General features: G+C 41.4%; 2 protein-coding genes across 5 annotated transcripts in view; both read right to left on the reverse strand.

Annotated features, from left to right (window-relative positions):
• LOC135114646 (VWFA and cache domain-containing protein 1-like) overlaps positions 1 to 5,587 on the reverse strand; it is a 19,625-nt gene extending 14,038 nt beyond the window's left edge. Inside the window, exons 1-9 of one of the 4 annotated variants that reach the window (XM_064030454.1) lie at positions 5,330 to 5,587; positions 2,408 to 2,747; positions 2,106 to 2,244; positions 1,788 to 1,850; positions 1,401 to 1,558; positions 1,135 to 1,253; positions 649 to 744; positions 375 to 524; positions 91 to 261 (exon numbers count right to left, since the gene is read on the reverse strand). In XM_064030454.1, coding sequence (XP_063886524.1) covers positions 91 to 261; positions 375 to 524; positions 649 to 744; positions 1,135 to 1,253; positions 1,401 to 1,558; positions 1,788 to 1,850; positions 2,106 to 2,244; positions 2,408 to 2,709 — 1,198 coding nt within the window. In that variant the 5' untranslated portion in view covers positions 2,710 to 2,747; positions 5,330 to 5,587. Of the gene's footprint in view, positions 1 to 90; positions 262 to 374; positions 525 to 648; positions 745 to 1,134; positions 1,254 to 1,400; positions 1,559 to 1,787; positions 1,851 to 2,105; positions 2,245 to 2,407; positions 2,777 to 3,593; positions 3,641 to 5,329 lie in introns of those variants that run through there. The other 3 variants (XM_064030452.1, XM_064030453.1, XM_064030455.1) reach the window with 3 other exon arrangements.
• Positions 3,735 to 23,590, reverse strand: part of LOC135114649 (probable glutamate receptor) — a 21,881-nt gene continuing 2,025 nt past the window's right edge. Inside the window, exons 3-12 of the mRNA XM_064030462.1 lie at positions 18,679 to 18,795; positions 16,668 to 16,849; positions 12,763 to 13,025; positions 12,372 to 12,534; positions 11,844 to 11,964; positions 9,857 to 9,950; positions 9,259 to 9,394; positions 7,267 to 7,387; positions 6,671 to 6,788; positions 3,735 to 5,250 (exon numbers count right to left, since the gene is read on the reverse strand). Of these exons, the coding sequence (XP_063886532.1) occupies positions 5,161 to 5,250; positions 6,671 to 6,788; positions 7,267 to 7,387; positions 9,259 to 9,394; positions 9,857 to 9,950; positions 11,844 to 11,964; positions 12,372 to 12,534; positions 12,763 to 13,025; positions 16,668 to 16,849; positions 18,679 to 18,795 (1,405 nt within the window). The 3' untranslated portion in view covers positions 3,735 to 5,160. The remainder of the gene's footprint in view (positions 5,251 to 6,670; positions 6,789 to 7,266; positions 7,388 to 9,258; positions 9,395 to 9,856; positions 9,951 to 11,843; positions 11,965 to 12,371; positions 12,535 to 12,762; positions 13,026 to 16,667; positions 16,850 to 18,678; positions 18,796 to 23,590) is intronic.

Genomic DNA, 23,590 nt, shown 5'->3' on the forward strand with positions numbered 1-23,590 from the left:
TTACTATTAATATCATTAGAGTACCTCATACACAGCAGGATGAAGAAAAGAAGAGTGTTTTTCAAGGTAAATACAAAGGCTTTCATGTACCATTCTGTATCTCTAGGAAGTCCATGAAGTGCCTGGCAGTCTGCTTGACATCATGAGTGGCTGGCGTCATGGCAGATCTCATACATGCAGCTGCTGGACGCGCCACATTGCCTGCCACACCCACCACAGCTATGTTGTCTTGCAGTGTCAGTGTTGAGACAACCTGATGCCCTGCACACCAAACACAGTGGTAAGCCACAGTAATAAAAGCAGTTTTCTATGCATCTGGGTCAATTCAAATGGCATATCATATAACATACCACATGAATACTACTACAACCCACCTATAGCTTTAGCTGTAAGGAGGAGTCTTGGAGTTAGGGCTTCTCCAAGATCATACAGCAATACTATGTTCCTGCCTCTAGGTCGCAATGTTCCTTCATACACATGGCGATGCCGAGAAGACTGTCCACAGTCTGATCCAAGACTTGTACCTGTTGAAGGTAAACTAACCATTGGTAACTAACTCAGACCAAATTCTCCAGATCAAAACCTACTGGATCTGAGTCTGGAAGGTGTTACTGGTGTGCACACACACACACACACACACACACACACCTGGTCTGTGGGCAGGATACTCTGTGTGGAGGCCATTTGTTGACATGAAGTACTGCCATTTAATTGTTGGATATCTTCTCAGATTTAATGCAAACACTGCAAAAAGAAAAAAAAAAAAGCTTTATAAGACAAAAACTAATAATTTCAGTATTACCAACACAAACTTTGAAGCATCATAAAATGCAGTTTTTGTTGCTAAAATATATATATATATATATATATATATATATATATATATATATATATATATATATATATATATATATATATATATATATATATATATATATATATATATATATATATATATATATATATATATAATATATATATGCTAGATATATTCATAGTTGAATTCATATTCAACATAATGTTGCATTGGAGAATATATTTTACAAAATTTACGTAAATTCAAGGTAATTCAGTGCTTGTCAAAAACATGACTTTAGTGTCACACAATGCAGTGACACCCATCCAGCGACTTACTCTCTGTCAGGTTGTATGGTGCAACAAAGAAGTCATCAGGTAGAAGATGATCACCTGAGCCAAACCCGGTGTCACACCACAGCTCCTCATTCACTCGTGTTCCAAAGTGACTTTTGTACCTGAAGAAACAAACCCATGCTGATACATATCTCTAACATACAGCTTGAGATTATTAAGGATATTAATTCATTCCCTGATTATTGAAATTCATAGTTGATATGCATATATTCTTAAAAAATAGGCATGGGCTGCTGGGATTAATTTACTCAAGGTAGTTGTCAGGGATGAGGCAACAAGGACGGTATTCCTGTGCTTCTCTTCCCAGTCTTGGCTCATCAAGTGTAAACTGTTCTTCCAGCGTCTCACACATTTCAGTTAGTAGTCTTGAGTACAATGAAAACTTCCTCTCTAATGACTGTACCATCTGAAAGATTACAAGTTAATGAATAATACTCCAAATGAGCATTAGTACTAGTTGGTTCATCTAAATCTCTTATCTAAGTTTGTTGTGGTCAAAATTACCCCACTAAATTTCCCAGCTGTCTAATTTTGAGACAGTTGGCTGCTACTCTGTACGACTCAATCCTCTTGTTATGGAACAATCATTATTAATATTACATTACATCCCTTAACCGAAACAGCTCAGACCTCACCTCTTTTACCGTCTCCTCTTCTTTCCGCTCAAGATTAGAATATGGCAGCTCATCAAAGGTTGCCTGTTGTGAAGTAAGAAAAACTTACATTAACACTAACAAATAACTGTGCATCACTGAATTAAAAATACACAGAATACATTGCACAGCAGTATAACACATCATTAGAATACAAAGTTGTGAACAGAACAGCAACATGTCACAGATAACACTAAATTATAATACTGGTGGCTTTAAAGAATGCATCATTTTGAGCAGAGGAAATAAATTTTTCCTGCAGTCTTTTACTGCAAAGAAGCCAAAGCAGTGTTGTTGTACCTGCATGTGTGTGACCCCCAGCTCATTGTTGGCCAGGTGCCTCAGCTGTGAGCCCAGGGTAGCTGAGCGCTCCAGGAGAGGTATCCCTCCCTCCAGGATCCCATCCTCCTCCTTACTTGGTACTCCCCCAGCTGATAATCTGAAACACAATGTCTCCTCAGCAATTCAGTGAAAGATTTCACACAATTTCAAGCACATATTTCATTATACTGATTCCCTAACAATAATTCTTCTAAAACTACTGGAGGCTGAAAAGGCTTATATGAAAAAAATTTCAGTGAAATATAGGAGGGTTTACTTACCTAAAAGTGTGATGAAGCAAACTCTGCTCCTGCATCTCCCTTAGTAGCTGTGGATTATTTACATAAATAACAGGTTTACTGCCAGGCTGGGTGGCATCAATGCCATCACTGGCATTCTGCAGAACACTCATAGCTCTACTGGCACTACTGCTGCTGGTATTTGTGGCTACATCTGCTCTGCTTTCCTGTGCCTGGGACTGTGAGGCCCAAACCAGCAAGGAGACAGTGAGGGGAAGGAGTGTGGTGAGCAGGGCAGCAGTGGAGCGACCGCTGCAGACAGTGGGAGGAGCTGAAGTCCTCATGGTAACTCACGTCAGGTCATCACATACGAGGTGAACCACTGTTCACGGCAAAAAAAATATGCATATGCTGAAAATTAAAATATTTGTATAAATGAAGTAAAATGTTACTTTGCTAAGTATTTTCTATATACCTATATCTTTACTTAACCAAGATGATTGACCATCAAAAATAAAATACTGATATACACTTCAAAAATAGTTTTTGACAAAAATAATCAAAACTTGCTCACAGACTAGGTTTCCCACCAGTCCCAAAGCCTGTTGTGCACTAGGAAATAAATTAAGAAAATGGAAGTATTGTATAAAACTAGAGACTTGCTCGTTTGTTTGGTTCTGCAACCTTTTCATATTAATGAACTACAATAAGGCTGAGAAAAAGTACCTCAGATATTCACCAGACATTAATCGCCAAAATGTATGCAGCCACTACATGCAAGTGCCTTATCTTATATCATTTACCAGTCCCCTGCTCACTTCAGAATGTCAACCTGTGAGACATCAAGGTTTCGGGAACTCCACCCTAAGTCAATACCACCGAGATGCTTTGTGCAAAGCTTAGAGATCAATCACTCTCGACTTAACACAAGTGCAGCTCCAATTTTCACCATGAGGCTCAAGGAATGGTCAGTGCACAGGCCTGGCTATTACTAGACCTAAGTAACACACCAAATTCCCTCTGAATTTTTTTCTGTTCAGCAGGTCTTTGATGAACAATGTGCTGTGAAGTCATAAATATCTACCATACTCCCTATATCTGAATGAAAACCTAGCTATATACTACACAAGCTGTACTCCTATTCTCTCCTGGCCACATTCCCGCTCACTACACCCTAGGCTGCTCCTCACACCCCAGCAGTACAGCCAAACCTGTCAGGCACACTCACGAAGACGCTACTTTGTTTACATCCGTGGCGGCACATCAAAGGGGCGGGAAGAGGAGTCAAGTGCAGATTTACACTACCTCCAAACAAATATTACAACCCCTTAAAATGATCTGCATGTACAAATGAAAGCAAAGACACGAGTACTCTCTAGTTTTATTGTAATTCAACGCCTTACACTGTGCGGATTCATGGTATAGCTACTCGCCTGACTCCTTCAGCTCTGCCACTCTACAGGGTACACTTCGGCAAAATAGGTCAAACATTGATCTGTAATTCCTTCTCCTTCCTTTCAAACATATGTAATTCCTTCTTCTTCAAACACTGATCTGCAATTCTTCCTTCTTCCTTTCAAACATAATATGCAATTCCTTCTTCCTTTCAGACACTAATATGTAATTCTTTCTTCCTACTTTCTTCCTACTTCCTACTTCCTACTTTCTTCCTACTCAAGACATGCGAAACACATTTGCTCTCAATTATTTCAAGTATTAAGGTTCGGTAAAGAATATACAACACCACTGGCTATTGTAACTACCTCCTCTCTTCCACTGTTCCCTCGTTAACAACTAGGTAACAAGGTTAATAAGATCATACATGTATCATTCGATTTATTATGCTCAGTTGGTTTTTCCTTCGGTTTTCTTTCCGAGTTATTTAAGAATGAATAAGGGAGAGAGCGGAACGTGGGGGAGGAAAGTTATCTTGCCTTTGAGATTCTTGAGATCTTATTCCCAATTTAATTCTATATTTTTACAAGAAAGATAATGTTTTGTATATATTTACTGTTATACACAAGGGGTAGGGATGTAACGTGAGGGATATTAAAAGAAGAGCTTAGTGTCTATCAATTAGTACGTACATACATCTACAGTAAAACGGTGTGTGTGACTGTTAACAAAGGTTGTGAGTCACTGAATTAGAACTACAACCCCATCACTGAGGCAGACGAAGCTATAACACAAGAAAATATGAAAAGCTGCAAGAAGCGGCTATTGCACGTGGCAGTCTTTGTACGAAACATACTTTCATATTTCCATCTCTCACCCTTCATCTTATAATTTTATAGTAAGTAATAATGTATACTTAACTGCTATATACATCATTACCGTCCCTTGTTACCTTTAGACTCTGGTAAGAGGTTGCACGTGGCAGACTACCAGTTGTGTTAGGTTGGATACACAATGTAACAGTAACGACGTACATAACAATGGAATGTAATGTTGAACTGACAGGAAAAAAATAATAATAATAATAATCTCGTCCGGCAAAGTGAGGCAGACGTGACTGTACGTAAATGTACTGGTTGTGACAGTGGTACCTACTTCCATTATAACTTTACATGCGGTGGGTGGTTATTGATTTATAATGGTACATGTATTGACGCACCGGGAGAGGCACTGAAGGCTAGATAAACTTGGGAAATAAAAATATCGTCAGCGCTATTCACACGCAGAAATAAAAAAAAAAAAATAAAAAAGAACCTAGTCGATGATGATGTAATTGACGGCTAGCCAATAGCCATGGCGAGAGTAGTGGTGGTAGTGGTGAAGGGTGGCAAGAAACGTAATCACGGGTGTGGTGGACGTGCACACTCGAGGCAGCACACCATGAGAGCCACAATCAGCCCCGCGCCCATCACCACGAGGGCGGAGAACACCTGAGGAGGGATGACCAACCAGCCCCATCACGGCCAATCCAAGCGGAAAGGAAAGAACGTCATTAGTGATAAAACTTACCTTCTTTTACTATCTGTCTCCTTCATTACTCTGCTTCTTGTATAACTTTTTCTGGGACGAATATCCTTAGCACACACATATAAATACTTGTAAATATAAAACTGTTTCCGCCACCATCACCTTCCCGCCCCAGACCTCTCCCATAACTGGCTAAATTTGACGCCTTCAGCTAGATAGCTAATGTCTCGAAGCAGCAAAAATAATTTCGAACTAATACAGGTTATACCCCGTGAGACAAAAGATCAGAAATATGATGTGTTGTACAATACTAAAATATTCAGTTACGCCATTATCTTTTCGAATTGTTTATTTCTTGTATATATATATATATATATATATATATATATATATATATATATATATATATATATATATATATATATATATATATATATATATATATATATATATATATATATATATATATTGCTTTTGCGTCTTAAAAAGAGCCATATAGCTCTGCATATATGACCTCAAAAACTACTTAATGAGCCGACTTGAGAATCCGTAGCCCGGCTTCCAATATTACTTGTACAAACTTCCTTCAGGAACAAGGGAAGTTCTACATATAACTGAATTCCTGTGCGGTGTGCATTTGCAATATCAGTGCAGGATGTTAGCAAGTTGAAAAAAAAAAATTCTCGTATGATGTTCTGTTTCTTAAATTGTGAAGATATTTAACTACCATTTGGCTTCGAGCACAGCGCAATTGTTATATTAGTTTCAGTATTTGTTAATAAAGGACAATATTGCTCAATGGAACTGTTTTCTAAGTGTGCTGGGAGAGCGAGGAATATGTCAATTTTTAAATTCATCAGGCAGACCCCCAACACACAGACAAAACATGGTAACACGTCACTGGCCACGCGAGGGAACTATTGAAGTTATACCATTACCCAACTACATCTTCTACACACACCTATACAATGCATGATGATTTCTTGACTGATTACTGATTCAGACATGGTACTACCCCCACCACCACCACGATTACTACTACTACTACTACTACTACTACTACTACTACTACTACTACTACTACTACTACAACTACTACCACTGTTACTACTATAAAATAGGAATGACGATAAAAAATATTATTATTATTATTATTATTATTATTATTATTATTATTAGTAGTAGTAGTAGTAGTAGCAGTAGTAGTAGTAGTAGCAGCAGCAGCAGCAACAGCAGTAGTAGTAGTAGTAGTAGTAGTAGTAGTAGTAGGAGGAGGAGGAGAGGGAAGAGGAGGACGAGGAGGAGGAACAGAGAGAGAGAGAGAGAGAGAGAGAGAGAGAGAGAGAGAGAGAGAGAGAGAGAGAGAGAGTCCCGCGGCAGTACCTCCATCATGCTAATGCTGTGGTAGGCGGTGAGGGTGGCGGAGGAGGGGCACGGCTGGGCACTCCACCACTTCTGCCGCAGCTTCTCCAGTATACCACTCTCGCTCATCAGGGACAAGCTGAATGAACACACACACACACACACACACACACACACACACACAAGGAAGAAAGGAATATTAATGTTATGAAGGCAATAATGTAATCGTAGTTTTTATGTAATAGGGGTAGCCAAGGGCTACAAAAAAATATATGAAAAATGCCAACTGAGATGTCAGTCCCTAAAGGAAAAGTGCCAAAAGTAGTAGTAGTAGTAGTAGTATTATGTACCAGTAGTTGTTGTAGCAGTAGTAATGTCGTGTCAGCATCCATTAACCTTACAACTGACTTATAACTTATCCAGAAACAAGAAAACAAAATGACAATTACGTACGTCAAATTAATCACAGAATAGATCAATCAAAACATTTTAATATACTAACCTAATTCCCTCCCTCCCTCCCTCCCCCACCCCCTGTCTCTCTCTCTCTCTCTCTCTCTCTCTCTCTCTCTCTCTCTCTCTCTCTCTCTCTCTCTCTCTCTCTCTTTGTTACTTACTAGTAGTTGAAGGCGGGGAGGAGCGGGGAGCCGTGAGGCAAGGCGATGGAGCTCATGGTTGGGAAGAGTCTCTGTTTGAGCAGCACCAGATCACAGTCCTTCCGCTGATAATAGTCCAGTACTGAGAGAGAGAGAGAGAGAGAGAGAGAGAGAGAGAGAGAGAGAGAGAGAGAGAGAGAGAGAGAGAGAGAGAGAGAGAGAGAGAGAGAGAGAGAATAATGAAAGCGTAGTACATACCACCTCTCTCCCTCTCTCTCTCTCTCTCTCTCTCTCTCTCTCTCAAGTAAACGTAAACGACAGTCACCTTTTTTCAGCCAGTCTTGTAACACCACCATGCGTTGCCTGCCTTTTCAATCCTTCCTTCATCCTACCACCAAACTCCCATTTTCTCAGTCCGCTATGTAAATAGCACCATAAATCTCCGAGCAACGGCCATCAGACAGGCGAGTCATGAAATCAATGTCTTTTTGTGAGGCGGGAAGGCGATCATACTTGCCTTGGGAAAATAAACTGGCTGGACATCACGCTCTCATGACCCGCATCAGTCACGGAAGAAGTCTGCTTTTTCAACGGTGTGACGAAATTAGAGGTAATACAATTATTTTTAAAGAAATTGCTAAACAGCATAGGTGGGCGTTATCCCGATAAATTATCATGATTACGATATAGGGTTATCAGTTATCCGATAATTATTTTTCCCGCGTTATCGATTCATTGGTATCGCCGATACTTGACTCCAAACTAGCGATAATCGATAATTTTAGTTTTTGGAACATGAGCATGTTGAAGTTTTAAACTTCCAAAATCAAATGTAGTTATTTGACTTAAAACAGTACTCTTCATTAGTGTAGAAACATGGTAAACATTGAATTTCAACTTTTTTTCTAAGATTTTCTAAGTTTTCTAAGATAAAGATAAAAATAAATATTTGGATTTATCGACTTTTTATTTAAAATATCAATATCGCTAGTAACAGAATTTTGGATTTATCGATTTATTGGTTATCGGTTATTGGGAGATTAATTTATTGAAAGTTATTGATTATTGATTATCGCCGATAAGGTTATCGTTATCAATTTATCGGTGATCGTGATATTTTTTTTTTCGTAATCGCGCCCAGCTGTGCTAAAAGATATACAGGGTGTCCCAAAATTTTTGAAATCATTCCATCACCTAATATCGTGAATAATTTTTGTCCAAATTGCCTCAAATTTTAGCAGTATGTCTAGAATTCAATACATTTTTAAAGTCTAATCTTTCGTATGTTTCTCTTTCCAGGATTAGACATGCCGTTTACTGCAAGAGAACTTTCGCAAAACAGATTCGTTCTCGCGTGTCAGACAGCTACAAAATGCCACTTCATCACACACACACTCACACACACACACACACACACACACACACACACACACACAAAAAAAAAAAAAAAAAAAAAAAAAAAAAAAAAAACACTCCCTTCTATCTTTGCCACTGAAATGTAACTTACACCTAAACACGCCCCTGCATTCATGACACACCATCTTATAATAAACTTACGTGCACTGCTAATCACTCAAAGGAAAAAAAATACAGTAAAAAAAAGAAAACACTTCCCCAATAGTTGCGTGTGCTTAACTGGTATGCAAGTGAGTTTTAAGTGTCTTATGGAGGGGGAAGGAGACAATGAACCGGGCTTTTTCTTTTCCTGAATTTGCCTTTGCCTTTGAGTCTTCCTTCTTTGTGCATAATAAACAACAACAGACAAACAAAATCACAAGGAGCATATTCTGAAACACTTTTGCGCCACACCTCTAGCACATTCATAAAGCTCTAGTAGTTGAAGTTGCTCGAGTTTTTAAGGATGTTCTTATGGTTCTAGTGACAGATTAATAAGAATTCTACATTATTAACAGTTGAAATAATCTTGAGAACCCAGCTAATCATCTCCGTGGCCTTTGAAAATAGCCATAGTGAGAGAGCAAAAGTGTTTCAGAATACGGGCCAAAGTCTTACCAACGGAGTCCCCGATGAAGGCGTAAGATCCCTGAAGCGTCCTTCGTATGGCATCCTCGTACGTAGGCATGAGAACGGAGGTGCCAAAGGACTGTAGCTTGTGGGAGGCTGCCTGGTATACGCCGGAGTCTGAAGCCTAGGCCAGCAGGGGACAACCAAGGTATTATAGTATTCTCAAGCCTTTAATTGCTCACTTCGTCTAATCTAGCAAGCTTTAGGTGTTTGTTGGCGGTCTCAAAAGTGTTTTCATGATTTTATTGATAAGTTTTACAACCTGGGCCAGCAAGGGATAACCAACGCATAGTAACAACGTATTATCAAGACTTCCATCGCATACTTCGTTTAATCTAACTAGTGTCATTATGACTCTATTGATAGTTTAACAAGGATTCTGCATAAGTGAAATAAAAAAAAAAACTTTGGAGAACTGAACTAATAACCTGTCTATTTTTTTTAGCAACATGTCTTTGAACAAACTGACGTGTTCGGCGAATGACAGACGTGATAAGGCCCTTTAATCGCATACTTATATATACACGCATACACACTGTCCTCACTGCCCTTGTCACTGAAAAGTAAGACCGTGGCGTGTCCTGACCTTGAAGTTATCGATGTACACTGAGCCCGGCCTGGTGCCAAACTTGTAGTCACTGTTCACCAGCTCCTCCAGATTGTTGACAGGGAGGGACAATCTGTGGGAGCAGTTATAGGACACCATCAGCCGTCACAGAGCTACATATCATCCGTCACTATCATTATCATCACTCACCCGTCTTCAGTCACTCTTTATCCGTTACTTACCTTCTGTGGAGGCCAGTATCACCTGTCATTATCCCGCTACCAGTACCGTCACTATCAAAATAATTTCGTCTTATCAACTCCTTTCCTCTAACTGACCGGTTTTAGCCTCTCATCGCCGAAATGTTGTATCCCTTGCTATCTTCTGTTCATCTGATCTTGCTAACTGCATGTCTCCCCTCCTTCCGCGGCCTCGCTGCACTCGAGTTTCTGCTATCTCTCACCCCTATTCTGTCCACCTCTCTAATGCAAGAGTTAACCAGTATTCTCAATCATTCATCCTTTTCTCTGGTAAACTTTGGAATTCCCTGCCTGTTTCCGTATTTCTACCTTCCTATAACTTTAACTCTTTCAAGAGAGAGAGAGAGAGAGAGAGGTTTGAAGACACTTATCCTCTAATGCTTAATTATTCTATTTAACTTTTCTTTAGAAACTGATACTCAAGTGACCCCCCGCAATTTTTTTTTTTTTTTCATTGCCGATGGCCAGTGGCCTTTTAACATAGAAAAAAAAAAAACTTCACTATCATCATCATCCGTTTCATATTATTCTTCATTCGTCACTAACGTACCTTCAACGTCGCTACCACGTCATTCGTCAGTCGTCACTAGCATACTCGTATGTCACCATCACCACCAATGTTCACCATCATCAGGCATCCTGCACTAACAAACGTCACTACCACGTCACAATCATCACCATCATCACCACTCCTCGTCATTCGTTACGTGATACACACCAATTCGTCACATCACCATCACTACCATCACCACAACAAGCTCTGTCCTCCAATAAACACACACGCAGATCCTCTCTGTAGTTTTTGTGTTATCATACTCTTGCAACCCTTTATCAAGGTACTGGGGTCTCCCTATCCCCACTGTCCTTACCGTCACCTGTCATACCTATTCCCCATTCATCACTGTTCCTCCCTTCATCAATAATTATTCCCAGTCATTTCGTGCTGCTATGGGGAAAGACTAGGCTCTGATTTTTTGGGGACCGTGTAGTGGTAAAGGCAGGATTAAACTGGATTTTGTTATTCCAGTAATGTGTGTGTGTGTGTGTGTGTGTGTGTGTGTGTGTATAAACGGGTGCTACATGGCTTCACTCGCCTCCACTGTGCAATCATAAATTACTCAAGACAATACAAGGTATCATCGCGAGCCTCGTAAACAAGCATCCCCGCCCCGTGACTTCAGCGTACTGTTCCCTCATGCACCGTTACTACCGCGTGCCGTGCTAAAGCTCGGAGGGGTTGCATTGCCACGCCACGTTTAGCAAACATGCATAATCCACTTCATGGAATTCCTCCACATTTTAAACTCAGGTTTGATGTAAGATTACAAGAAACTGGCACTCCGTTGGCATATTATTTTTAGGTTTCTGGTAAATACTATATCCTGTTTCATTTTTTTTTTTCTCTCTCTCTCTCTTTACTTCTCCAATATTTTTCAGTGCCTTACTAAATCTCAGTATAAATGTCTCGTAAACATATCAAGTGACTGTATCTTTATGGAAACAAATGTTGGTGAAATGAGATTTACATTCACGGTGTCATTCTTGGTGGGAAACACACACACACACACACATTGAAACCATTTTAGTGCCCAGGTCTATCTTTTTTTTATTGATCATCGGATAATTTCAACTGAGCGTAATATGGAGCAAGATAGTAGCAGTAGTAGTAATAGTAGTAGTAATAACAATTTCACTATCCTGTGTATCTTGACACCTTTTACCCAATCGAGGCTTCCCTGAGTGCAGTGAGTCATGGGTTCCCTTACCTGGTGACGGTGAAGTGGGAGACAAGGTTGGAGGTATAGGCGGCGTACAGGATGACAGACGACACCCACACCACCCCGAACACCGCCCTGGCCACGCCACTGCTGGGCATCACCTCCTGTCCTGCCAACATCGGCACCACCAATATCACCGGTAATATATATACTTTTTTGTTTCACTCACGTATTGTCACACGTTCACCAAGCTTTTCATAGTTAGCAAAGACGACTGATTTTTCTAATACACACACACACACACACACACACACACACACACACACTCTCTCTCTCTCTCTCTCTCTCTCTCTCTCTCTCTCTCTCTCTCTCTCTGGGCCTTTTTTTTTTCTCTCTCTCCCTCTCCCTCTCTGTTGTCCTATGCCAGTGCTCCTCTTACATAAAAAAAAAAATAAAATACAAATACATACAAACAGACACAGACAGAAATACACACACACACACACACACACACACACACACACACACACACACACACACACACACACACACACACGCACACACACACACACACACCTTGCTGCATGAGGACAGTGAATGCAAACCAGAGACCGTCTAGGAAGGAGCGAGGCTCATCTTCCTCTTCTTCTTTTGCTTCACTTTTCTCTCCTCCCTTCCCTCTCAACATAAGTGCGGACCAGCTCGCGCCCACGTCCCACAGGCGGGTGCGGTTTGCATTCTGGTGCAAAGAAAAGGCAAGATCTACGGCACAGAAACTTCTTGTTAGGCCAGTATTCAGAAACACTTTGCTCTTTCACCACGATTATTTTCAAAGGCCACAGAGATGATTAGCCGGGTTCTCACGAGTGTGTCTCCTCTTAATAATGTAGAAATACCGTTAATCTGTCACTGGAACCGTAATAGCACCCTTAAAAACCCGCATAACTTTACATCCCCCTTCGCTCACCTCACTCGCACTGGTGACGAAGATCTTGACGGGGGAGGATGGCACCAGTGAAGGCTTCCTCACACCATCAGGTCCTCTCCAGGCCGACAGCAGACTGAGGAGATTGCGGTGGAGGCGGCGGCGGGGAATTGTGGCGAGGTACATTGTGAGGGAGGCAATAGGGATGGACACGAGAAGGAAAGCCCAAACCCCGGGGGAGAAAGGGAGCATGTATACCGTCAGTCTGTCCTTGGCGGTACTTTCGGGACGCCGCACAATGATACCTGGCGATGGAAAGGAAGGAAGGGAAAATGTAGGCTTGATCGACAATACGGTACAGCTTCCTGTGTTAAGGTGTTTGAACTTTCACTGCTATGATCTTCCTGTTAACAATGAAGTCACTTTAAGAAAATGTTTGCATGGATACACGGAACAAGAACAGATAATAGTCGGTTAATTTTGCGTTTTTCAGCCTATGTAATGATTTAAGAGACTGTAGAGGAGAAAACAATGTCTCTGCAAAGATGATGTAAGTGTGACAGTGAAAGGGTTAATAGAATGATGAAATAAATGTGCATGTTAACTTGAAATATAACGAAATATCTCTAAAATCACACCTATCCATGGAAAGGAACGAAGGGAAGGTTAGATTAAGAAGATATAATGAATTCAACGCCCAATGAAGGGTTGGAATTCCGTGAGGCTTCGTGTTTCATGCCATTAGGTTCGGGCGACAAATGCCTCCTTAAAATATCATCAGTGCAGCTCTTACCTTAGCCAGCCTTGCCTCACAGGTGGACAATAATAGCTACACATTTGTTCCTAAATAGCATCATTAGGGATCCATGGTGTGTGTTTTATGTGTGGGAGGGGTTACGTAAGACGGGCTCTGGCCAAGGGGAACAAAAACGAAGAAAATAAAACTAAAAAAGGAAAGAGCCAAGAGAATTATCCAGAGTCGGAGAAGTATCTTGAAATCTCCCTCCTAAAAGAGTTCAAGTCAAAGGTAGGGGGAATACGAAAACAGATAAGGAGTTCTAAATTTATCTGTGCTGTATACCTCTCATGTGACTCCTCTGACTATAAGAAATTCTTTGACTACTTAATTTCCAAAGTGGAGCACATTCTGACTCTTTTCCCTTTTGCAGAGATCTCCATTCTAGGAGACTTCAATGTTCACCACCAGCTTTGGCTTTCCTCTTCTTTCACTGACCATCCTGGTGAACTAGCCTTTAACTTTGCTATCCTCCATGACCTAGAGCAACACCCTACTCGTATTCCTGACCGTCTTGGAGATACGCCCAACATTCTTTATCTTTTCCTAACCTATAATCCTACTGGTTATGCTGTCACCCTCTCTTCTCCGTTGGGCTCCTCCGATCACAGTCTCATATCTGCATCTTGTCCTATCCCTCCAATCCTTCCTCAGGAACCCCCTAAGCGGAGATCCCTCTGGCGTTTTGTCTCTGCTAGTTAGGGGGACCTGAGGAGATATTTTGCTGATTTTCCTTGGAATGACTACTGCTTCCGTGTCAGAGACCCGTCTCTATGTGCCGAGCGCATAACAGAGGTGATAGTGTCTGGCATGGAGGCGTACATTCCTCACTTTTTTCTAGACCTAAACCTTCCAAACCTTAGTTTAACACAGCCTGTTCTCGTGTTATACATGATAGGGAGGTGGCCCACAAAAGATACTTGAGCCTTCCATCACCAGAATCTCATGCACTTTACATTTCTCCCAGGAACCATGCTAAGTCTGTTCTCCAACTAGCCAAAAACTCCTTCATTAATAGAAAGTGTCAAAATCTTTCAAGATCTAACTCCCCTTGTGACTTCTGGCATCCAGCCAAAAACATCTCCAATAACTTTGCTTCTTCTTCTTTCCCTCCTTTATTTCAACCAGATGGCACAACTGCTATCACATGTATCTCTAAAGCTGAACTCTTCGCTCAAACCTTTGCTAAAAACTCTATATACCTTGGACGATTCAGGGCTTGTTCCTCCCTCTCCTCCACCCTCTGACTACTTCATGCTACCTTTTAAAATTCTTTGCAATGATGTTTTCCATGCTCTCACTGGCCTAATCCCTCGGAAGGCTTATGGACCTGATGGGATCCCTCCTATTGTTCTCCGAAACTGTGCCTTTGTACTTGCACCTTGCCTAGTCAAACTCTTTCAACTCTGTCTGTCAACATCTACCTTTCCTTCTTGCTGGAAGTTTCCCTGCATTCAGCCTGTTCCTAAAAAGGGTGACCATTCTAATCCCTCAAACTACCGTCCTGTTGTATTGATTTCCTGCCTCTCTAAAGTTTTTGAATCTATCCTCAACAGGAAGATTCTTAAATATCTATCACTTCACAACTTTCTATCTGATCGCCGATTTGGTGGTGATCTGGCTCTCCTTACTGAGTCTTGGTCATCTTCTTAGAGATTTTGGTGAAACTTTTGCTGTTACCTTGGACATATCAAAAGCTTTTGATAGAGTGGTACAAAGCTTTGATTTCCAAACTACCCTCCAACGGCTTCTATCCTTCTTTCTGTAACTTCATCTCAAGTTTCCTTTCTGACCGTTCTATTGATGCTGTGGGAGACGGTCACTGTTCTTATTCTAAATCTATTAACAGTGGTGTTCCTCAGGGTTCTGTCCTGTCACCCACTCTCTTATTATTCATCCATGACATTCTAAACCAAACTTCTTGTCTTATCCACTCCTTCGCTGATGATACCACCCTGCATTTTTCCACGTCTTTTCATTGACGTCCAATCCTTCAGGAAGTAAACAGGTCATGCATGGAAGCCACAGACCGCCTGACTTCTGATCTCTCTAAAATTTCTGATTGGGGGAGAGCAAACTTAGTATTGTTCAATGCCTCAAAAACTTAATTCCTCCATCTATCAAATCGACACAACCTTCCAGACAACTATCCCCTCTTCTTTAATGACACTCAACTGTCCCCCTCTTCTACACTGAGCATCCTCGGTTTGTCCTTTACTTATAATCTGAATTGGAAACTTCACATCTTATCTCTAGCTAAAACAGCTTCTATGAAGTTAGGTGTTCTGAGACGTCTCCGCCAGTTTTTTTCACCCCACCTCCCCAGCTGCTAACTCTCTACAAGGGCCTTATCCGTCCATGTATGGAGTATGTTTCACATGTCAGGAGGATTCCACTCATACCACTCTTTTAGACAGGGTGGAATCAAAAGCTTTTCGCCTTATCAACTCCTCTCCTCTAACTGACTGTCTTCAGCCTCTCTCTCATCGCCGCAATGTTGCATCTCTTGGTATTTTCTACCGCTATTTTCATGCTAACTGCTCTTCTGATCTTGCTAACTGCATGCCTCCCCTCATCCCGCGACCTCGCTGCACAAGACTTTCTTCTTTTTCTCACCCCTATTCTGTCCACCTCTCTAATGCAAAAGTTAACCAGTATTCTCAATCATTCGTCCTTTTCTCTGGTAAACTCTGGAATTCCCTGGCTGCTTCTGTATTTCCACCTTCCTATGACTTAAATTCCTTCAAGAGGGAGGTTTCAAGACACCTGTCCTTCAATTTTTTACTACCGCTTTGGACCCTTTTATGGGACTGGTATCTCTGTTTTTTTTTTTTTTTTAATTGGATTTCTGTTACCCTTGGTCAGTGTCCCTCCAACATAAAAAAAAAAAGTGTGTGTGTGTGTGTGTGTGTGTGTGTGTGTGTGTGTGTGTGTGTGTGTGTGTGTGTGTGTGTGTGTGTGTGTGTGTGTGTGTGTGTGTGTGTGTGTGTGTGTGTGTATGAACCGCTGACACACGAAGAATTACATCAAGGAAGAACAAACAAGAGCAAACCAATAGACTAATCATAAGTAACACACATAGGATAGCAAAGGCGAAGACACTGAACTAACAGACCCACACTCATCACCACCACCACAACCAGTCACTCACCCGCGCCGCCGTAGCTGGTGGAGATCCTGGGGAAGGCGATGGCGTGGCTGCGTCCGTAGTTGGCGCCGAGGTTGGCCAGTCCTAGATGCGCGTGTCCCCTCACCACCTCACCGACTACGCCCGTCCACCGCCCGTCTTCCACCCTGCCGTACGCCTTGTCGCACACTTCATACAACTCAAAACTACAAGTCGGAAAAATACCGGGAGAATAAAAAATGGCAGGATTATCGAACACTCCATACAGCTCAAAACTACGCGAGAAAAGTACAGGAGTAAGAGATAAAAAAAAGTAGGTGAAATGCATATATTGTACATTTCGTAAAGCTTAAAACTACGTGGGAGAGAGATACAGGAGTGAAAAAAAAAATAAATAAATATAATAAAAAGGAGATATACTGCATTCTTCATAAACCTTAAAAGTACGTGAAAGAAAAGTGCAAAAGTAATAAATAAATAAATATATAAAATAAAAGGAAAATATATTGTATACTTCATACACCTCAAAACTACGTGAGAGAAAATTAAAGAACAAAAATACTTCATACAACCTAACTACACAAAACAAATAAAAGAAATGACATGGAAGGCAAAATTAGGAGTTTTAAACAGACTTGAGAGAGAGAGAGAGAGAGAGAGAGAGAGAGAGAGAGAGAGAGAGAGAGAGAGAGAGAGAGAGAGAGAGAGAGAGAGGCGGGGGGGAGACAGGTGGCATTAACGAGACAAGAACCTTAATAATGGATGATCGAGGTGGTGGCTATGAGAGAGAGAGAGAGAGAGAGAGAGAGAGAGAGAGAGAGAGAGAGAGAGAGAGAGAGAGAGAGAGAGAGAGAGAGAGAGAGAGGCGGGGGGAGGGAGGAGGGAGGCGGGTTGTGATAATGATGACATACCGTTTGTTACGCCTTTTACTGAACGAAATTACACAATATTTTCGCCGTTGTCCAAGAATAAGTAATAGTAGTAGTAGTTGTAGTAGTAGCAATAGTAGTAATAGTAGCAGTAGTAGTAGTAGTAGTAGTAGTAGTAGTAGTAGAAGTAGTAGTAGTAGTAGTAGTAATAGTAGCAGTCTTTGTTGTAGTAGTGTGATATTGCCTTTACTAAATGTATTTTCTATTTTAAGTCAAGGAAAACAAACCTCAGTATATTTAAAAAGAAGGATAAAATAAATTTCACTATTTTCAAAGACAAGAAAACCACCACATATTTTCTATTCTATAAAAAGGGGGGAAAAAAAATATAGTGTATTCACAGTGAAGAAAAACAAACTTCACAGTATTTCCAAATCCACCCCACCACCACCACCACCACCACCACCATCGTAACTATCGTACCCTCAGTAATAATTGTCGAACCCTGTGATGCATTCCTACCACCGTCCCCCCAAGCCGTGAGTTAAGGGTCGCTGTCGCTTTCTTCTCATCGGCGACACACGAAGCTAATAGAGAGTTACTGTACACTAAAGAAAGACATGCGTACGCAGACAGGCACGCAGACACGATTCCTTCCTTCCTTTAGTCCATTCACTACCTTGATGCAAACAGTAAATTCAACGTCACGTTATAAATTTCGTAGACTCTCTCTCTCTCTCTCTCTCTCTCTCTCTCTCTCTACGTTATCGATGTTATAAGATGAGCGTGACGTTATCAGTTAAGAGGATGAATGGGGAAGTTAATTATACGAGAGAGAGAGAGAGAGAGAGAGAGAGAGAGAGAGAGAGAGAGAGAGAGAGAGAGAGAGAGAGAGAAACGTATTCTGAAACGCTTTGCTCTCTCACCACGAGATGATTCTCTACTCAAGACTGTTTCTCCTCTAAATAATGTAGAAATCTTGTTGATTTACCACTAGAACCATAAAAAAAACCCTTAAAAACCCGTATAACTTTAACTAGAAGCTTTTGAATGTAGTAAGGGGAGCAGCGCAGAAATGTTTCAGATGGTCCAGAGAGAGAGAGAGAGAGAGAGAGAGAGAGAGAGAGAGAGAGAGAGAGAGAGAGAGAGAAGTATGAGAAACTCACGTGAAATTCATCTGTTTGCTGATGACCTTGAGCATGTCCACGAGGAACCCGGAGAAGGCTTGAGGTTGGCTGCAGTTAATGTGGGGCGGCAGATAGTCCGGTCTTTCCTCTTGTCCGCTGTCACCGCCGTGGAAGAGAACAAGGAATCATGAGGGATTTTTTTTTTTTGTTTTCATCACAGCACTTTACTACTCATCCTAAGCTAGTAAACTTATTGTATAGGCCCTTAATTTAACCGCCAGACGCCTGTGAAGAAAAAAAAAAAATAGATCAGGCAAAGAATGATTTTTTTTTTGTCTTTGCATCACAGCACTTCACTCCTCATCCTAAGCTAGTAAAGTTAGGCAAAAGGCTCTTAATTTAATAGCCACGCGACTACAAATAACAACAATTAGGAAATATAAAGTAAGTTGATGTTTTCCATAACATCACTTAAGTCTTTTTCTCCCAAAGCTACGTAGTTAAAGTGCTGATAAAAAATCTCTCTCTCTCTCTCTCTCTCTCTCTCTCTCTGTCTCTCTCTCTCTCTCTCTCTCTCTCTCTCCGAAAGACTGTTATACATACATTCTTAACCTTCAGTAGAGGTGACCGAGTGACTGCCTGACTGACTCCAAGGACGCCGCCGGTATAAAGAGGGACGAACACTTAAGGAAAATTAAAGTCATAAAGGGTCATACGCTGTTCACCTTGTTCTTTACCACGGCTCTCGGCTTTGCCTTTGTATTAACCTGTGGGGAACAATACAAAAGGTCCCTCCTATACAACAGGATGTAGAGGAGGAAAAGGAAGGAAGCGTAACCTTTACAGACAAGTGCTTCAGTTAATTTTGCTTTTTTTTTCCCCTTCATTAAGCAGCTCACTTACTGGTATATTTGCCTTTGTTCTGTCTAGTAGTCTAAAATGCGTCTTAATGTTATGCTTTTAATATGAAAGTTCAGTTTTCATATCGACTATCCTAAAATTATAAGAAATGACAGCGTTTGTTCTAGTAGTCTAAAGTCCCTCGGATTTTCTGTTTTTAATATGAAAGTTAAGAAAGTGGTACAGTTTTCATATATACCCGGAAGTATAGTATATACCAAATACCCGGAAGTATAAGAAATGACATGCAGTTCGTTTATGAAGACGCTAAACTATTCTCATTGTTTTTTATCACATCTCTCGTCTCCCACTGACAAGTTATATGGCTTTGCCATGTTCAAAAGTAGTCTAAAATTCGTCTCATATTTTTTGCTTTTGATATTATGACCCGAAAAGTGTAAGAAAGGATAAGCAATTTGTTTAGGAATGTTATAAGAAACTATTCTTACTGTTGCATTTTGCCTTATTTGGAAGCCTAAATTAACTTTTTTTTTTTATAAAAATAATACAGTTTTCATATTGATAATCTGTAAAGTATAAGAAAGGGCAGATATAAGAAAGGGGACAGTCACAGCCTGCCCTCTAAAAACAACTCTCTTCCTTCACACAAAACTACACACTAAAAATTAAAAATCATGGCGACTCCAACACCAGCCTCTGAGTCCTCATCTGGGGAGGGAACCACAAATGTCCCCAGGTTTGACTGCTCTTCTGGTGTAGACCCTATGTGTCTTGACACCCCCCCCCTCAACTTTTTCTTCATTAATTTCTGCAACATTCGCAGTCTTAGATCTAATTTTCAATCTGTAGAACATCAACTCTCCTCTAATAAACCTCATCTTCTTTTCCTCACTGAAACACAAGTGTCTGAGGCAACTGACAGTAGCCCCTTATCTGTTCCCTCCTACTTTCTCTATCCTCATTTTCAATCAAAGCTGGGTGTTGCGTTTATGTGCGCAATGACTTAACCTGCTCTCGTACCCACGCTCTTGAATCTTCCGAGTTTTCCACCATCTGGCTGCGACTACAGAGTCACTCTCAAACTAAATTTATATGTGCTGTATACCTCTCACCTAACTCCTCTGACTATAAGAAATCCTTTGATTACTTAACTTCCAAAGTGGAGCTCATTCTGACTCTCTTCCCTTTTGCAGAGATCTCCATTCTTGGAGACTCCAATGTTCACCACTAGCTACAGCTTTCCTTTCCCTTCACTGACCATCCTAGTGAACTTTGTTATCCTCCACAACCTAGAGCAATTGGTGCAGCACCCTACTCATATCCCTGACTGTCTTAGAGATATGCTCAACATTCTTGACCTTTTCCTAATCTCTAATCCTCCTTACGCTGTTACACTCTCTTCTCTGTTGGGTTCCTCCGCTCACAATCTCATATCTGTATCTTCTCCTATCGTTCCAATCCCTCCCCAGGATCCCCCTACGCGGAGGTGCCTCTGGGGTTTTGCCTCTGCTAGTAGGGGGACCTGAGAAGGTATTTTGCTGATTTTCCTTGGAATGACTACTGCTTCCGTGTCAGAGACCCGTCTCTGTGTGCCGAGCGCATAACAGAGGTGATAGTGTCTGGCATGGAGGCGTACATTCCTCACTTTTTTTCTCGACTTAAACCTTCCAAACCTTAGTTTAACACAGCCTGTTCTCGTGCTATACATGATAGAGAGGTGGGCCACAAAAGGTATTTAAGCCTTCTATCACCAGAATCTCGTGCACTTTATATTTCTGTTCTCCAACTAGCCAAAAACTCCTTCATTAATGGAAAGTGTCAAAATCTTTCAAGATCTGACTCCCCTCGTGACTTCTGGCATCTAGCCATAAACATCAACAACTTTGCTTCTTCTTCTTTCCCTCCTTTATTTCAACCACATGGCACCACTGCTATCCCATCTATCTCTAAAGCTGAACTCTTCGCTCAGATCTTTTCTAAAGACTCTACCTTGGACGATTCAGGAGTTGTTCCTCCCTCTCCTCCACCCTCTGACTACTTCACGCTACCTATTAAAATTCTTCGCATTGATGTTTTCCATGCCCTCGCTACCCTAAACCCTCGGAAGGCTTATGGACCTGATGGGATCCCTCCTATTATTCTCCGAAACTGCGCCTCCGTGTTTGCACCTTGCCTAGTCAAACTCTTTCAACTTTGTCTGTCAACATATACCTTTCCTTCTTGCTAGAAGTTTGCCTACATTCAGCCTGTTACTAAAAAGGGTGACCGTTCTAATCCCTCAAGCTACCGTCCTATTGCTTTAATTTCCTGCATACCTAAAGTTTTTTTTAATCTATCCTCAACAGGAAGATTCTTAAACATCTACCATTTCATAACATTCTATCTGATCGCCAGTATGGGCTCCGTCAAGGGCGCTCTACTGGTGATCTGGCTTTCGTTACTGAGTCTTGGTCATCCTCTTCTAGAGAAGAGATTTTGGTAAAACTTTTGCTGTTGCCTTGGACATATCAAAATCTTTTGATAGTCTGACACAAAGCTTTGATTTCCAAACTATCCTCCTACGGCTTCTATCCTTCTTTCTGTAACTTCATCTCAAGTTTCCTTTCTGACCGTTCTTTTGATGCTATGGTAGACGGTCACTGTTCTTCTCTTAAATATATTAACAGTGGTGTTCCTCAGGGTTCTGTCCTGTCACCCACTCTCTTCCTATTATTCATCAATGATCTTTTAAAGCAAACTTCTTGCCCTATCCACTCCTACGCTCTTGATACCATCCTGCACTTTTCCACGTCTTTTCACAGACATCCAACCCTTCAAAAAATAAACAGTTCACGCAGGGAAGCCACAGAACGCCTGACTTCTGATCTCTCTAAAATTTCTAATTGGGGCAGAACAAACTTAGTATTGTTCAGTGCCTCAAAAACTCAATTCCTCCATCTATCAACTCGACACAACCTTCCAGACAACTATCCCCTCTTCTTCATTGACACTCAACTGCCCCCCTCTTCTACACTGAATATCCTCGGTCTGTCCTTTTCTTATAATCTAAACTGGAAATTTCACATCTCATCTCTAGCTAAAACAGCTTCTATGAAGTTAGGTGTTCTGAGACGTCTCCGCCAGTTTTTCCTCATCCCCCCCCCTCCCAGCTGCTAACTCTGTATAAGGGCCTTATCCGTCCATGTATGGAGTATACTTCACATGTCTAGGGAGGCTCCACTCATACCGCTGTTTTAGACAGGGTGGAATCAAAAGCTTTTCGTCTCATCAACTCCTCTCCTCTAACTGACTGTCTTCAGCCTCTTTCTCATCGCTCAGTGTTGCATCTCTTAGTGTCTTCTACCGCTATTTTCATGCTGCTTTTCTGATCTTGCTAACGGCATGCCTCCCCTCCTCCCGCGGCCTCGCTGCACAGGACTTTCTTCTTTCTCTCACCCCTATTTTGTCCACCTCTCTAATGCAAGAGTTAACCAATATTCCCAATCATTCATCCCTTTCTCTGATAAACTCTGGAACTCCCTTCCTGCTTCTGGATTTACACCTTCCTATGACTTGGACTCCTTCAAGAGGGAGGTTTCAAGACACTTATTCTTCAGTTTTTGACCTATTCGGGACCAGCATCTCAGTGGGCTTTTTTTTTTTTTTCATTAGATTTTTGCTACCCTTGGCCGGTGTCCCTCCTACATAAAAAAAAAAAAACCTTGTTTATGAAGGTGACGATAAACTATTCAGTGTTCTTTACCACACCTGTTGTCTTCATATGTCACGGGAGCCTGCGGTGGACAATACACAAGGCCACAGCTACACATGTCACCAGTCTGCCTGCCCGGAGTCACCAGGTAGGCATGTGGCAACTATTAATCGACCAACTCCTGACTGAGGGGGAGGAGGAGCAGCTAGGAAGAAAAGTGCTGTACGTACATAATGAGGGAAGTCCCACACTATCCATCACTTCAAAGTCACTGCGGCACAATAGGTGTCAGCGGTGTTAGTGGCGAGGCAGTCGCGCACTTTGTCACGTCTTCCTAAGTATCATCCCGACTCAGCGAAATTACACGCCCGGAGGATCCCCACCAGTATTTAATGGTGA

This window comes from Scylla paramamosain, chromosome 28 (genome assembly GCF_035594125.1).
Source record: "Scylla paramamosain isolate STU-SP2022 chromosome 28, ASM3559412v1, whole genome shotgun sequence".
In the NCBI taxonomy this organism is placed as follows: domain Eukaryota; kingdom Metazoa; phylum Arthropoda; class Malacostraca; order Decapoda; family Portunidae; genus Scylla; species Scylla paramamosain.